Consider the following 17,909-nt stretch of genomic DNA (forward strand, 5'->3'; position numbering starts at 1 on the left):
AAAGGTAGATGTGTGGTATACATGATGTCAGTTATTAGTTTTATGGGTATTTTATTAATCAAGATGCTGGCAACAAAAGGGCAGATGTTCTGTTATTTTGAGGCTAATCATTAACGCAGACAAGGTGTCCGAAAATCATGTGCGGCAAAAAAATTTGGTGTAGCCAGTTAAAATAAACTGTTGACGATTTGAATTTAGAAACTCCGAGATGGAAAACATAATTTTACCTAAGTCCCAAAATGTAACTAGGTATATCCAGAGCTTCAGTAACAATATCTTAGGTACTTATCCAAATTGAAGAATTGGTTTGAGAAAGTGGGCACCTACCTAGATGAGTAAACCTACAAAGATCCGCAAGATCTTTCGGAGCTAAACTAGAAAAGTCAGTTCATCAGTAATGACAATATGTCCAAAGACCAGATGGTGCACTTTTTGTGGATGGAGAGGAAATTTGCCATTGCATGGGAGCAAATATTGTTTAAAAAAGGTAACAATGAACACAGGTTCATTTATAAAAAGAACCATTTACACGAAACCAGTACATACCAACCAACACTTTGTTCAAATGGATTAGGTATGGCAACAGCAAGCACTGAAACTACTTGTGGGTGTTGAACAAAACAAAAACAGCAATAAACCGCAATAATGGCCCGTATGAATAAAAATAAGCAAATGCTTATACTTGCAAAATTCAAAGTAAATACTCGTAAGTGCTCCTTCGCACTGGGCGACTTAGCAGCGCTTCTAAGCAGAAGGACAGGACGCAGTGCAGTACTGCTAAACCATGCTAAAGAGACCAGTATGAAGGGGTAGTTATGAGTATTTACTTTGAATTTTGCAAGTATAAGCATTTGCTTACTTTTATTCATACGGCCCAATATATTAAAACCTAAAGGTAAGATTTTAATATATTATTGTGGTTTATTGGTGTTTTTGCTTTACTTTTGCAGTTATGGTAACACTTAGTACAGGGTGAGTCAACGATTGCGCGGAGTGACAATACCTTGAAGATAAGATTTTTCTATAGAGTGCTTTTGTATTGATATGGTTGAATATTCTCCACATTTTAAAAATATTTGGAATTATACAAAGTAGGGCGCCCAAATGGTACATTTTTTTAAATAGAACCCCTTGTATTTGAATGCATTTTTGAATTCTACGTGTAATTGTACGTCTTTTTAATTATTTGGTTAATATCCGAAAAGCTAGTAGTTTTAAAGGTAATTCGATTTTTAAGAAAAATTGGGCATTTGCAAGCATCAGTATATGTATATTGTCAAAATTATTACTTAAATTTTGATTTCAGGTTTTATATCTTTTCTCCTGGGTTAAGTAAAAGTCAAATAAATACATCTACTATGACATATTAAAAATATAGCTTACAGGGTGTTTTTTGGTAGGTCCAAAGTTGCAAAATTTCATATTAAAAATCTCACTATTTTAAAATGGAACACCCTGTATATTTTTCTGTCGTCATTTAGCTCCTCCAAAAACCTTCAACTTTTGATAATCATGTCCTATACCTATTTCTGGTAGTTTTTTATCTATCTCGGCCAAAACGAAAATCATATCGATTAATTTATTTTTCAAACAATTTATTTTAAGTACAAAAACTGGAAATTAAGTAAAAACATTTGACTACAAAGCAAATTTAATTTTACTCCTAATGTCATCCAGTCAGTGATATTAGTTTAATTTTTTTTTCATATCCACCTCGTTATTATGTAAATTAGAACTTATTTGAGATTAAAATATAAAAAGTAGAAAAACCAAGATATTTGTTTATGTTTTTACTATCAAATTTATTCTCCAGTTTTTATAGACTTAAATGAATTATTAGAAAAATGAATTAATAAATATGATTTTAGCTTTGAACGAGGCAGATAAAAATTGCCTTTTGTTTGCATGGCCACCTCACTATTATGTAAATTACATATAACTTATTTAAGATTAGAATATAAAAACCAGGAAAACCAAGATGTTCCGAAAACTATCAGAGTTAAGTATAGGACATTATTATTAAAAGTTGAAGGTTTTTGGAGGAGCTAAAAGATGACAGAAAAATATACAGGATGTTCCATTTAAAAAAGTAAGATTTTTTAATATGAAGTTTTGTAACTTTGGATCTAGAAAAAAAACACCCTGTTGTAAGCTATTTTTAGCGCATTTTTGAAAAAAATACGCTATTATATTCGTTATTGCTGGCAGGCCGGCTGTCCGCGTTAGATCTCCACAACTACAATAGCTAGAGACTTCAAATTTTCACTAAAAGCTTTCTGCTATAGTGTAGATGTGCAGGCACTAGTCTATTTTGAGTTAGATTACTTGTGAGATCGATAATTGAAGAAAATAATTTCGATATGGGTTTCGGAGGTGCTATAATTTTACCGTTAGATAGCGCTACTAGTATAAAAACTTATTATTTACTTTGTGATTTGTTTTACAAAATGAAGACGTACCGTCAATTGAAATTAAATAAAATTAATTATTTAACGCAGCCAAAATTACTTGTGAGATCGATCATTTTAAACTTCGCTAATAAAATACTGACCTGCATTACCAAAAATGCGCTTTAATCATGCATATGCTGATTTACAACTTGTTTTAATGTTTTATAGTAGATGTATTTATTCAACCATATCATAATACAAAAGCACTCTATCGAAAAATCTGAAGCTGAAAAAAGAAAAAGACTGCTTCTGTTAGTTGTTTATCATTCTATCAGTACATACAGTTCATAAATTTTAACTCGTGAACATACAAATCTCCTGCACATAAAACTTGTATGTTCAGTTCTAAAATTTACACGTCAAATCAGTGGCGGTTTCTCAATAAGTGCACTCCCAAAAATCATATTGAAAAAACGAAAACAATAACAATTCTATTTATGTATTTAACATTCTTGCACGTTTGTATCTCTCAATAAAAATGGTTCACTTATCTTATCTGAAATGCAAAACCTAACGGGTACACTGACACACTGCTGAACGTGTAATAAGAATTATTCCCATTCCGCCTTCGCGTGCAGTGCTCAATTAACTACGATCTCTGATTCGTTCAAACGCTACCTCGCCTTTCCCCGTGCGCCCCGCGAAGGTCCAAGTTGTAAACTATAGTAAGAGCACACTCTCATTGTGAACAGTATTCGCCGGACTATGAAGTAGGGCTTGTTGATCGTTTCGGTTTTAAAAAGTAACGTTGCGATGTTACCGTTCATTATTTAAAGACAATTATTAAATTTAATCTACTAAAATTAGAAGATCAAATTAAAATAAAAAATGCGGGTCGCCCAAAACCGAGTTTGGAAATATATCGAAAATCAATAAAGGAAGTCGGGATTATAATAATAATAATAATATTTAATGTCCAACAGAAAAAAATACATTTTCCAATTACAGGACAACAACAGATTAATAGGTATAGAGTACAAAATAATATAAAGAAAATGAAACGAAATTCTAACCTTATGAGAAAAATACAGATTATAAACGATCGTTTAAAATAGACATGTATGAAAAAACTGAGTGGTTATGCGGTTGTACCTTTAACAATAGTATTGTTTTCTGTGTTTGTTGTTTGGTGATGAGCTCGGTGATGAGGCATCAGAATGGACAAAGAATGGCGTTACAAACTCACGGCCGGTTGCAGGAACGCGAATTATAAACGAAATCTTACATTATTTGCCAAATCTGAGTTTAAACAAAAATTTTGACATTTGATTGGCTGTCTACTGCAATATAAAGCCAATCAAATGTCTTAATACCGGATTAAACAATAATCCTGGATTTTTTTTGTGCAACTGGCCGTTAGTGCATTTATCCGAAAAAATTAAAAAATATCAATCTTCAAAGGAACATATATCTGCTAAATTGAGATTTAATTTATTAGGTAAGCAAGATATACGGCAACAGTTAAATAGTGCATACCGTTTGAGTATCGAAAAACGTAATAGGAAATACAAAAGAACAGGTATGTTTTATCCAAAATTATAGACCGTATAAAATTTTGTGGTGCTTTTGAACTTGCTCTCCGCAGCCATGACAAACGAGAAAATTCAATAAACCCTGGAGTATTTAGAGGTCTCATGAATAAGCTTTTTATGCCATTTAATAGGCTCTTTTTTTAATTGTGCACGCCCAAGACACACCACTACGCGCCGCCACTGTGCCAAAGCCGACTCGACAGCAATTCATTTTTATGGAAATGTATTTCAATAATCACAGTAAGATACGATAACATCCGAAAAAGTCAAACTTTTCGTTTTCACCCTATATCTCAGAAATAAACATAGATAGATGGATTCAGTTTGTGACCTTACAAGTGTCACAAAAAATTGACAGAGGGTCACAAAAACCGCAAGTCTATCTTTAAAAACAGCTGAGATACACCACAGTCTCAACCAAAATAGGACACACAGTACACTATGAGAACAGTGCCAAACACGAAACTTTCACCATCTATGTAAAAATGAACACTTATTTGTCAATTGTTTCATCACAAAGTAACTAGTCAGACTAATTTTCTCTTAATTTAACCAAATGACTCACATTTAGCCGATGTGTGTTCAAGAACATAAAGATATGTAGTACACTCTACAAAAATCGTATCACATTTATCTCACCCAACTTTTTCATTAGGTACCTTTTTCAACTTCCAAAGAAACATTCTGTATGGTTGTACAGTTTTGATAATAAAGTTCCAATTTTGCTTTTTTTTTAAAATAAGACTTATTAACATCAATAAATTTTGCAAAAAAAAGTAGATTCATATTTTGGCTAACAATTTCCAATCATCCAGGGAGCTGCATTAAAATTGTAACCTTTGCTGCCATTGTTCGACATTGATTTTTAATTATTAAGGATGAGCCAACTATAGGATTGTTATAGCTAATTAATTAAGTTAGCTCGCTAAAAGTACCTTTTGTATTGTGTTATAATTGTATAACATAAAACAAGCCAAAAACATAACTCGAGGTGCTCCATACCCAAATCTAGTGATTAATTCGAGAAGGTTTTACGTACTTAGGTGTAACAATTACATTGTTATTTACAGTTTACAAATCTCACATTCCCGTACTAAGCACTGCGAAATAAATCAGGTACAATATAGAGAGCCTAGCACTCATTATAAATAAAGCGAAAAATAGTTCGGTGAACAAATATAGGTATTTGTTTAAACCACTCTTATTATATACCTTAGTGTAAATTGTCAGTTACATAGTAAACTTCATTTTAGGATAGGTAAATGTATTAATAAATAGGCAGTTCGCAGTTTTCCACTTTCGGACTATTATTACCTTCACATTTATGTCATTCTTCTAGTTCGTCCATACGACACCTGACAGCCATTTCAACAACTTCCAAACTGGGATAGTCTAGTTCTTTAACCAAACAAAGCACTGCAGATAAGATGTTGGAATTCTGAAAATACATTTATTAGTAGACACAATTTTTTCTCTGACTTTTACTGATATATCACGAATGTCTCTTGTGGTAGTGAAAATGGATTAACTAGCTCTACAGCGTGTTGCATCGACAGGCAAGACATAGGAAATCCCATGGAAATTTAAAGGAGGTTAATTATTGGCTTCCCTAATTATTTTAGAGGAAAAATCTACTTAGGGTATTTGAAGAGCATTTAAATCTGCATCGAAAAGAATAACTTTCGATGTTTAATGAGATATTGCCAAAAGTATTTTATAATTTCTCCTTTTTACATTTACATACTTTCTCTTCAGTCTCTTTCAGTATGACAACTTCATTTGACAGTCAACCTTTACCTCAATTGTTCCCTGTAAATACGGGGCGATAAGAAAGGAGAAACTACACAATATTTTTGGCAATATCTCCTTAAAGGGTTAATCAAAAAAATCGAAAGTTACTCTTTTAGATGCATATTTTAATGCTCTTCAAATAACCTAAATAGATTTTCCTCTAAAATAATTAGGAAAGTCAATTAACCTCCTTCACATGGAATTTCCTATGTCCCGGATGTCGATGCAACACACTGTGAAATGCTTACTCTAGTAACTGGCCTCCTATTAAATGGTGGCTGATGACTTGCTGGACAATTATATCGTTCTCGCCTATTTGCCGCTTCGTGACTCTGATTTGAGATTTCGCTACCCTCATTTTGTCGATAGTTATTCTGTGGATGGTATTTTTCTCCATTCGTGTAATCCTAAAATATTGTTAGCGTTTTAAATTAAATTTTGCACATGATTATTAATTAATTATGCGATAAAGGGAAGTTTTACCCATTCAGCGAATTAATTTTCACAAGCTGGTTAGATTGCCTTTGTCATCATATATAGTACAAAACTTTAGTTTATAGCAGAAGTCATACAAATCATTATAAATCTTCTGTCAATTTTGAATTTAATTTAGATGTAGCTTAAGTTCTCCCATAGAAACAATATTGATTTCCCGAACTTCATTTTACTTCCTGCTCCCCGAGCCACTTTTAATAGTAACCTAAGAGCCAGTGGTAGGCATAACCTGTATGTAAATTATAAAATCTGAAATTTTGCCTAATAAGTGTCTTGCAACTACCACTACCACCCATGAGATGGGGCCTCGCTAAGACCGGCGAGGGGGGTCCCTAGAGTTACTCAGGTGTGTCAGGTATGAAAATTTCACTATGTTCGTAACTATTTTATAAAGGCAGCTGTTTGATAATTTCAAAATATACAATTAAATAAAAAAACAATCGCAAACGATTATCACGGTTCCAAGGTCATGGCAGACAAAAATGATGACATTTTAAAGGTTTGTATATAAAAACTGACTTTTTTAATATGTTGTTTATTAGAGTATTAGAAGTCTATTACAGCATTATCTTACTACTGCCCGAGTATATTTTTATATAGGTTTAAATGTTAGGTTAAGGAAGTAATTGTCTGTGATATTAAATAGCTTGTAAGAAAATGATCCATGGTGATAAACAAAAATTCTCTGTTTTTTATCCTTTTTAGTACATACATATACAGGCTGTTTCACGCAAACCGTTACCTAACAGTTTTCAGGCTATCATTAATAATTTAAATCTGAAAATTTGCATTCCAACATAGTTTTTTGTGATATATCAAAAAAAAATATTACCATGATCATTTCACACCTTGTATTTTATTGCATTTTCGAAATCGACATGGTTTGATACCATATTTCCCTATACCCTATTCAAGATTTTTCCAAATTGCTATTCTTTTCAGTCCTGTACCTATGACTCCCTTGACTTGAATTTCAAAAAGTCTTCTAAAATCAACAATGCTGACTTGATGGTACATTTGAATGATTTAAATTTTAATCGCCCTTCTACAGAGTGTTTTAAAACTAATGGTCAATTTTAATAACTTCAAACCTTAAAAAGTTGATTTTTTAAATGAAACTTGCTTTATTTTTTTGCACTTTCAAATGTCAAAAAAATTCTACATAAATCAAGTATGCATTCCCTATATCTATCTGTTATGCTGTCTTGTTTTATTTTAGGTTTTCTAAAATTGTGACCGTTATGCATAATTTTCTTAGAAGGCCTTGAAATAAATGCGTTAGTAGACCTGTCAAACCTTTTTATAGTTATAGTTGTTAGCATTCCTTGTTGATGGTAGTTTATATCACTAAAAATTAAAATAATCCTATTAACCATAATTAAAAAGTTAAATAAAGATGCCATAATAAACCGAAACAGGTAATAACAAACGACAAAATAAAAAACAAACATCAATTGAGGTTTTGTTCTATGTGGCTACCGGTTTTTTCAATCCAAATAGGATCCTCCGATGAATCCCGTTGGTAGTCGCCTCTCGAATGTCTACTGCATCCATTTCATCAAAAGCTCTTCTCACCCTAACTTCCAGTTCCTCACGAGAAGCAACTGATATAAAGTAAACTTTGTTTTTATATGACCCCAAACATAAAAGCCCAGTGGCGTTATATTTGGAGATCTAGGCCAACGCCCCAATCCACCTATCTTCAAAAATGTTGAACAAAGACATAGTGAATTTTTCGCATTTAAAAAAAACTCGCTGTATAAGCATCATGGATAGAACTGCTCCGTCAAGTTGAAACAAGTTGTTTTTTTCATGTAGTGTCTCAAGTAGCGGTACAATAACATCTACTAACGCATTTGTTTCAAAGCCTCCTAAGAAACATATGCATAACAGTCACAATCTTTGATCGATGTAGAATTTTTTTCGACATTTGGAAGTGCAAAAAAAATAAAGCATGTTTCATTTGAAAAAATTTTAAGATTTGAAGTTTTTCAAGTTGACCAATAATTTTAAATCACTCTGTAGAAGGGCGATCAAAATTTAAATCATTGTCACGCGGCATCAAGTGAGAACTGTCGATTCTGGAAGACTTTTTGAAATTTAAGTCAATGGGGTCATACATTTTGAAAAATCTTGAATAACTTGAAAACCTTTGATGCGTATTGGGAAATGTGGTATCAAAGGACGTAGATTTTATGTAGATTTCGAAAATAGAATAAAATATAGGGTGTTCATTTTAAAATAGGAAAGTTGCTATCTACATCCGGTAAAACCGGAAGTGAAACGATCATGATAATATTTTCTTTCAATAGTTTTTCAGATTTAAATTATTAATGGGAGTTTTAAGTAAGGGTTTGCGTGAAACAGCCTATATAGAATTTTTTTATAAAGTTGAAGCTTGGAATAAACGAGAGTCGAGATATAGTGTTATAAAGAGGGACGCAATGAGGACGAAATATTGAGTTCTTATGTTTACATAAGCATAAGAAAATAGATATCCCAAAGATTTTTTCTTTATTTTTTGGCATTTACTTTTAAGTGGGCTGGGTTTCAGCCATGGCTGCTCTACCAACCCTGCCCACTCTAAATTTACAAATATGCAGGCCTGAATCCGGATTCGAACCAGGGACCCTCAGTACTGCAGTTCCACTTCACTGCGACACCTTGATGGTTGCTGACGTTAATTTTGCATAGTGGCGCAACCTTTCTACAATTGTTTCTGGTTCTACATAATCCCTCTTTGATGCGTTACAAATTGATTAGTATTAAAATTTAAAAACACCTTTTTTAGTTATTAACATGTTGTATATGTCGCAGAAAATAAGAAAATAAGCATTATTAAATAATGTTTTAACATAATGCAGCTATTTTGCAACACTCTGTAGGAACTATTTTTATTATATTGTATAAGAAGAGAAAGAAAAGACAGAATACAACAATAAACAAACCTTAATGCTGTTAGTAGATTGACTTGAAACCAATTTCATATCTCTATAAGTACCATCACCGCCTTCATCAGCACTGTTGTTATTTGTAGGTGATTTCTGCTTTATATACATTAGAAAAGTTAGAGATGCATGAAAATGCGTATTTCCCTGCAGTTTAAAATAGTTTGGAATTGAGCTTAGCTTACCTCATAATATTGTGCTGTCTGCCTCGGTTGATACTCTTGTTCGTAGTTGTTAGATCTCCTATCGGAATATTCTTGCTCGGGTGAATAATTTCCTCGTACGGCTTCCATTCGCCTCGGCGGACTGGGCTACCCATAAAATATAGTCTTAATTTCAAATCGCCGTAACAACGCGCAAAGTGTATTATACAAGGTTAGACTTGATAATAAAGTGGCATGGTTTCAGCAGGTGAAATATGAAAGTACGTACCTGCATTTGTGGCAAATACTCTTGACTGTCAGCAATTGCATTAGAATCATCTCTCTCATAATAATCTTCCCCTTCGTCTGCTTCGTATTCGGGCTGATTGGAATTAATGTAGTTAAACAATGTTAATGGCAACTTAACGAATGATAACATATTATAAGCGTGATAATTAAAATGATTCAAACAATTCTGTTAAGTGAATAAACACAGTGTTTCAAAATTGAAAACTGAAATGCACACACCAATTACAAATTTGCAACTGCAAAGCATGTAAGTGTCTCCCAAAACAACAATATAAGTACGCTAAGTCAAAGTCATAAAGTTTAGGACGGTTTTATGCACGGCGCTTTGGAACGCGGCAGTTGGCGTGTCCACGCGTTTTTATCACGTTGGCTGTAGCGCGTTCGTTCGGAACACGTGTATGACATTTCGGTAAGTTTCACACGTTTTTTTTACAGAAAGTGGGGAACAAAAAAATTAGAACATCGAATTTTCAAATCCGCGAAATTTGCAACATTTTTCCTTCTCGTGCATGATTTTTCAAAATTACAAAAAATGCACAAAGTAAGTGATTGAAAAACTCAACTTTTTTAATAAGAAAAATTCGTATGTATACAAACATGACACAAATTTAGCACATTAGCACAAAAAATTCTGATGAATATACGCGGTTCTCATGCAGTTTTCAACAGTGTAATTCTAATTTATCGGTAAACGGCGCTATTTCATTAAACTTTTAAATTTGTAAACATTTTAATATAAACTTTGTTTTAAAAATCATTATTTTTAACAAATTAAATAACGCCGTTTACTTATACATTGTGGACACCATTATTAGCAGCTAATTTAATTGTAAAAATCAGTAACGAAATTACAGGCATAAATAAGATTTACCTGTTAGATGGCGCGTGATTATAAAAATCTTGTGTGTCTACGTGATGAATAAAGAAAGATATTACGAATGTGGCAACACCGCAGAGAGCCGTCTACTAATAGCGCCGTGTGCTTCTTCTTGGCAAACATTGTTTTGTTTCATGATATAAATGAAAACAAGGTATGCTAGATTGCCGTTCTAAATACGTCTAGTCCGCGCATGACGTCACACGGAGCTTAAAATTCGAATTTAAAACGATATTCTTATGGAATTTGTTTCTTAATTTTACTGCAAAAACTAAAATTTCTTAATTACATATAATGACTGAAAACCTGGTTTTTCCACTCCTCAATAACTTTACTCTCCAAATAAAGACAAGATAACAATGTTGATGCAAACGTTGTCAAATTATTCTAGTCCGTATATGATTTTGTCTCTTTGTGACACTTGACGTGGATCATGGTCTTGCAGTTAGCAGAGATGAAGAAGATTTGCAAAAATTTATTGTTGTGCTCAATGAAACTTTCTGGGTCAGTGATGCAAAATTTTATCTATAGTCCAGGCAACGAATGAATATGCCCGGTATGGTTGGAAGCGGAAGGTTTGACTTCAGAACCTTGTTTGGATCCCTTAGGAGGTAACCATACTCAAAGTCCCCAGGATTCCGACTGGAGCCTTCCCGGGGGCAGGGTCGCAACGGTCAACATTTTCTGTTTTTCGCTGATATCTTGAAAACGGTGCGTCTAGGAAAAAATTGTTTAAGAGCAAAATCAAAGCTCATAAAATTGTCTACAATTTTGATTGTATACACTTTTTCGAAATTCCCAACCGTTTCCGCGATATAAGCTCCAGAAGGCCGGAAATTTTTGAAAAATTGTTTTTACCCACGCGTTTCGTCAAACATTCCTTATATCCTGTGAACCGATTATCTGAGAAAAAAGCCGCCGACGAAAAAGTTGTAAAACATTAAATTTCCTTTCCGAAAATGTGGCTCCTTTCCAAATTGTCGTAACCAGTCAAAAGTTACAGCAGTTTTAAGATTTCCTGAAATATTTCATCATCTATCCAGGAAAAATTATTAATATTATTACGTGATAAAATTTAAATAATAGAATGGATTATTCGCTGTCATTAGCAGTGGACGTGCAAGGTTAGTACATTGTGGACGTGGACCTTTTGAGTCTCTTCGGGCGGGCTGTTCTTCCTCAAGTGGAGCGTCTTCCGGTGAAATATCCACAATTTCGACCTCTTCGCCCTCTTCCTCTTCCTGGAGAGGTATCCCATTCAAACAATTTCCGTGGCAATTGTGGCAGATGGTTGAGCATCGCATGGAGGCCTTTTTGCACCCACATCTCGCAGAACTGCAGTCTGTCGTGCATCTGCAGAAAATACAGTTGACTATTTCTTCCGGTACAGCTGGATCAGTTGTGAGGACTGGTATCAGGTGGTTGTTGTGATCCCTTTTCCCAGCCCCATTGGTCGGGGGAGAGGTCGTTCTCCAGCCATTGCTGGACCTGGTGGTACACTCGAAAGCTGTGTTGTCGTGCTGCTCCCTCGGATGGTGGGAGAGACGAGATATCTGGCTTCACTGTGGACACAGACTTCAGGAAGCATTCATGGCGATAGCTGTTTTTTTTTTGTCTAAATTACCCACTTGGATGCCTATTTATTGTCCTTATATCATAAATGGAAGTTAAAATGGAAAATAGCAGGTGCGAAGGTGAGAAATCATTGAAATTGTTGCATATAGAAGATGACGAAAAATTTCAGGAAATTTTAAAACTGCTGTAACTTTTGACCGGTTAAACGATAATTTGGGAAGGAGCGATATTTTCGGAAAGGAAATTTAATGCTCTACAACTTTTTCGAAGGCGGATTTTTTCTCAGATCATCGGTTCACAGGATATAAAGGAATGTTTGATGAAAAACGTGAGGACATAAAAATTTTTAAACCGACTTCCGACCTTGTAACAATCAAAATTGTAGACAATTTTATGGGCTTTGATTTTGCTCTTAAACAATTTTTTCCTAGACGCACCGTTTTCAAGATATCAGCGAAAAACAGAAAATGTTGACCTTTGCGCCCCTCCCCCCGGGAAGGCTCCAGTAGGAATCGTGGGGACTTTGAGTATGGTTACCTCCTAAGGGGTCCAAACAAGGTCCTGAAGTCAAACCTTCCGCTTCCAGCCATACCGGGCACACCCCCCTTTTAGCACTCGTTGCCTGGACTACTAGGATTGAACGTTCAAAAATTGGATCATGGTTCAATTCACAGAATAAGATGGTGGTTCAATTTTTATTTCACAGGGAGGCTACACTTGTCAAATTTCTGACCAGTTTAAAATGTCGAGTGGTAATCTAGTTTCAACGTTTATTGAAAAAGGTGCTTGTGAATATCTCAAACGAAAGGAATTGGAGACCAAAATTCCAAATCGTGAAGTTATTGGGTTGTTTTTATTCCTAATTGTAGCTTCAAGACTGGAAATTTGTTTTGCTGCCGAATCTTGTACGCTGGTGGTTCCATTACTTGCTCAAGCAAATTGCAGAAATGAGATGTCTACAACCCAATCCTTAATGATTCAGAATATTAATGTGTTGCAGAGTCATAGTCTTTGATAACAGATATGTATTGTAAAATGTCACGATGCGTTTGCCATGTTACATTACAGTTCTTGTTATCATTAATTACAACTATTTACCATTCAATTCGTGCAAGATTTCTTTATTTATTTTGCCACAGATCTCATTAAGTACTGCAAGTAAGTAATGGTGGTATATGAGAAGTTGTGCTATTTAAAAAGAACCTCAAAGGTGTAAAATCTTTTGTTTGCATAGATTCCCACGCCACAGTAAAAATGGTCACGCCGTGATAAACGCGACATGAGTTTCTAATTGTTTACATGTTTTGTATAAGTGAATACACATACAATAGATTACCAATTAGATTTAATTAATACTGAACCCCTTTTCAGATTAAGTCAGTTTGTCGTGCGCTTTATTTCAACCGTCGTGCTAAATAGTGCAAAAAGGATCATAAAAAGAATAATAAGTGCACAGATAACACTGTCATTTTCGAATAATGTCATGCACCAATTATATTAAATGTATACAGAGTGGCCCAACGAGAAGTATACAGAGGGCTTTTAGGGTATTATATTTAGAAATTTCGAAAAATTCTCGAACACGTCAATTTTGTATTCAATGGGGACAACTTTTGGAATACAAATCACAAACCCAAGTCTTCACCCCTCTACGTAGGGAGCTTAACCCCTAAAATTTTAAATGGAATCCTATGGGAAATGGCACATTATTTGAAAGCCGATTTAATCGTGATTACTAATCTGCTTTGCTTTTTAAATTCTATTGATTCGTTTCGGAGATAATTCGCATTCGAAATGGTTTTTTCTAAAAAAACCAAAACAAAAGTCACCTTGTATTAAAACTTTATTTTGACGTTTCAATTTGTTTGTTAAACTTAAGTGAACCTGTCAGTTCTCCGAAACGAATCAATAGAATTTAAAAAGCAAAGCAGATTAGTAATCACGACTAAATTGACTTTCAAATAATGTGCCATTTGCCATATGATTCCATTTAAAATGTTAGGGGTTAAGCTCCCTACGTAGAGGGGTGAAGACTTGGGTTCGTGACCCTCGAATACAAAATTGAGGTGTTCGAGGATTTTTCGAAATTTCTAATTTAATACCCTAAATGCCCTCTGTATACTTCTCGTTGGGCCACTCTGTATAAATATTAATAAAGTTTTTAATGTCTCATATTGACGTGCAGAGATCCTGCAAATACAATTAACAATTTAATTACACCTTGTATTTCATTCGCGCAAAAAGTTATCTTTACAGTGTTTAAGAATAACGTGAAAGAATATATGTCTCTTATTCAAAAATTGTTTCGTATATATTACAGTTTGCCCGCGATCGTGATATTCCTAAGAAAACTCCTAAGACTCCACTAGTAGTAGAGTGATAGACTGATCGTATATATTCAGCTGCTCTTACATTGCGTAAGCCATAAGCTTGATTCATTTTGTGTTTATAATAAAGATTAAATTATTTTACACCATGGGATATTTATGCTCTACTGAAAATATGTGCATGCACAAATTTAATGGGAAAAACAAGAGATACTGTCGCCGTTTGTTAATAACCTAATCAAGTTTTCAAACTTGCAATGTGCACAACTGTAAAGACGTGACATTACTGAATTCGCCATATGGTGTCTTTCAGCATGATGTTGGTGTCCAGTTATTAAGCACATGCTGTTCTCTTGCATTATAAATACAAAAAGTTTAATTATAGTGAGGTAAATTGTCATATAACATTAATCGAAAATGATCCAGCGATCTTCTCACACCTCACATAAGAATTTCCTGTTCTCTATTCAAATCTCTACTAATGAAATCTAAATGGGATTAATGCATAATTATAGAGGTGCGCCAATTACAGAATACACCTTTAATTTTGTGATATATTACAGATCAGAAATTTAGATATTTTCGCATGCAATAAAGTGAAAAACGTTTTTAATATGTTAATTCAGTCATTGGTTAATCCTTACCTCGTTCGTGGACGGACTTTGCTGAGGACTGTACTCATTTTCGGCCGGATATTCTTGATACCTTTGGTATTGACCCTGAGGAATGTACTCTTCTTCGCTATCTTGCGGATCCTCAGGGTGCGAAAGTCCTCTACCTTTTCGTGTAGCTTCTCGTAACTCGTCCTGAGTGACGGAAACGTTATCCAATTTTTGCAGTTGCGGAAGTGTCCTTAGCACAGCCATTCGGTACCTACAGGTTATAACGAACTGTAGAGAAAACGTTTACAGCAAAAACTACTCACCCTTCTCCTGTAGCACATGGATTTTCTCCTAACCATAAGTTTTTCAAGTTCGGCAATCCTTGGAGGTAACATATTTGGTTTAGATCACGGATATCATTCTGCCTGATGTATAATTCTTGTAGAGCACCACAATATTGGAAATCGCAAAGACTATTTATTTTGTTTATACTGCAAAAAATATTTAGTTGTATTTTTGTATCTACAGAAGTGATATGAGCGTCAAAAATAATGGGTGGTAGAATGGTTAATATCAACTTTTTTTTCTCTTTCCCTTTAGGGATTCGACATCGTAGAGTAGAAACTCCTGAAATCATGCTGGAAAAGTTGGCAACCTCACTAAGCTAAAAACTAAAAATTGTTGAATGGGAAACGAAATTTTGCAATGGGAACGCTTAGTTAAAAAAATATTTTTTGGCCCTAAGGCGAGTAACTTTAGCGCATTTTCCATGAATGATCAGTACTTCCCGAAAGGCCATAGCTATGTGCGCTGTGATTTTCTTTACTAGAGGCATATATGGTTAAAATTTCAAAGAAATATCTCCATAAACAAAAAAGTTGGCGTTGCGCAGTTCGCGCATGAGCATATTTAATTTATGCTATAGGTACGCGATGTTTGTTTTTACTAGAAGCGTTTATGATTAAACTTTAGAGAGAGATTTTCATAAGTAAACAAGTTGATATTTTGCTGTCTGCACATGCGTGGATTTGATTTTTACTCTGTTCGATATGTTTGCTTTTCCAATGACATTTGTAGTTTTCGATTTTTACTACATGTGATATGTTTTTCTTTACTAGAAGCATCCATGGTTAAAATAAAAATTTCAAAGAAATATTTTGATTAATAAAGAAGTTGGCACTGACTGCGCATGCGCACATCTAATTTTTGCAATATCAGTTATGTTTGCCTTTAACTGAAACATCTGTGATTAAAATTTCGATTTCGGTAAATAACAATTGAGATTTCGCATGCGAGCATTAATCTGATGTTTACAATATACGATACGTTTGCTTACACTAAAAGCAACTTTAGTTAAAATTTCAAAGAAATATCTCCATAAATAAGAAAGTTGCCATTGCGCAGTCTGCGAATATCTGATTTTACTATATGCGATCTGTTTGCCTTCACCAGAAATCTCTGTGGTTACATTTTCAACAAAATATATTAATAAATAAGAAAGTTGACATTGCGCAGCGTGCGCATGCGCACATTATTCTGATATTTACAATATGCGATACGTTTGCTTACACTAAAAGCATCTTTGGGTAAAATTTCAAAGAAATAACTCCTTAAATAAGAAAGTTGCCATTGCGCAGTCTGCGCATGCGCACAACTGATTTTTACTATATGCGATATATATATTTCACCGGAAATATCTACGGTTAAAACTTCAACAAAATATATTAAGGAAGTTGACATTGTGCAGTTTAATTGTCAAGATTTTCCTTGGCTCCGGTGCAAGAGCTATACGCTACGGAATGCAAAAAGAACGAACTTAATATCTTGAAAACTGTAGGAGTAGTTAAAGCCTCGAACAGACAGACCGACGGACGGACAGAGAAAATGACTGCAATAGCGCACCCAAATTCGTTGGAAAATGCGTTAAAAAAATCCCTTTGTGAATATGTCAACTATAGATGGATGCGCATGTACAGAAATTATTTATGAATGTACAGGGTGTCCTATTTTTACGGTGTCAATAGGTAACTGATTTTTTTAGTGGAACCTGTATATATTTATTTATTTCGATGTAATTTTTTTACCTCTGCATTTTTGGTTTTTTGTCAATGTTATCAAATTAATAATTTTTTTACGAATAAACAAGCCCTCCTTTGATAAATCTTGATGATTTTCAAGTTAAGGAATACATTTGATCAATAATGTTAATCTGAATAAAAGGAAACACGTCAGTACCTAATGAGAAAGTTGAAAATTATAACAAAGCTAGATTCCGTTAATCGGCAGCCCGATCGACGCCATCTTGATGTACCTGACAGCCCTACCTTTGGAGCCTACAGCCACAGAACACCCCCCAACTTCAACTGACGGGGATATCACACACCACAATAAACCCATCCAAGCATACCAACATAATTTTGTTGATGATATTGTCTCGGATATTGTATATACAGGGTGTACAATATTATTGTGCAAATAAATTCAAGTTTGGAGTCATGACTGCAGCTATCCGCGTACCTACTCAAGAACCCTTACATCACAATAAAATGCAAAAAGAAGCATTAGTGTTGCCCAGGTCAAGAAAATTTTTACACTATTTAGTCTGTACTATAGAGGGTTTCAGAGCCCGATCCCGTCACGCAGTTTTTGTGCAAAATTACATGCTCTATCATTTACACAAAGAAGTTTTTTTTATACCTTGTGCGCGCGAGTGTGATTTTCGTGAGAAATCTGTATAAGACTTCACTACTATAGCGGAAATGTGATTGATACTGAAACGATGTTTCTCGTCCCTCTCTAACATTGATTGCATTGAATATTGCATACACCTTGTACTACAGTATAAAGTGTGGTACACAAA

At 34.3% G+C, this 17,909-nt stretch overlaps 1 protein-coding gene across 5 annotated transcripts in view; it reads right to left on the minus strand.

The window, feature by feature from the left end:
- The window catches only part of LOC116168411 (cilia- and flagella-associated protein 410), a 32,404-nt gene that overhangs the window by 1,685 nt on the left and 12,810 nt on the right, over positions 1-17,909 (minus strand). The window contains exons 3-9 of one of the 5 annotated variants that reach the window (XM_031484235.1): positions 15,373-15,540; positions 15,092-15,320; positions 9,649-9,741; positions 9,402-9,527; positions 9,217-9,315; positions 6,022-6,180; positions 5,297-5,420 (exon numbers count right to left, since the gene is read on the minus strand). In XM_031484235.1, the coding sequence (XP_031340095.1) occupies positions 5,310-5,420; positions 6,022-6,180; positions 9,217-9,315; positions 9,402-9,527; positions 9,649-9,741; positions 15,092-15,320; positions 15,373-15,540 (985 nt within the window). In that variant the 3' untranslated portion in view covers positions 5,297-5,309. Of the gene's footprint in view, positions 1-3,543; positions 5,421-6,021; positions 6,181-9,216; positions 9,316-9,401; positions 9,528-9,648; positions 9,742-15,091; positions 15,321-15,372; positions 15,541-17,909 lie in introns of those variants that run through there. The other 4 variants (XM_031484244.1, XM_031484227.1, XM_031484252.1 and 1 more) reach the window with 4 other exon arrangements.

The sequence above is a fragment of the Photinus pyralis genome, unplaced genomic scaffold (assembly GCF_008802855.1).
Source record: "Photinus pyralis isolate 1611_PpyrPB1 unplaced genomic scaffold, Ppyr1.3 Ppyr1.4_LG1, whole genome shotgun sequence".
NCBI lineage: Eukaryota > Metazoa > Arthropoda > Insecta > Coleoptera > Lampyridae > Photinus > Photinus pyralis.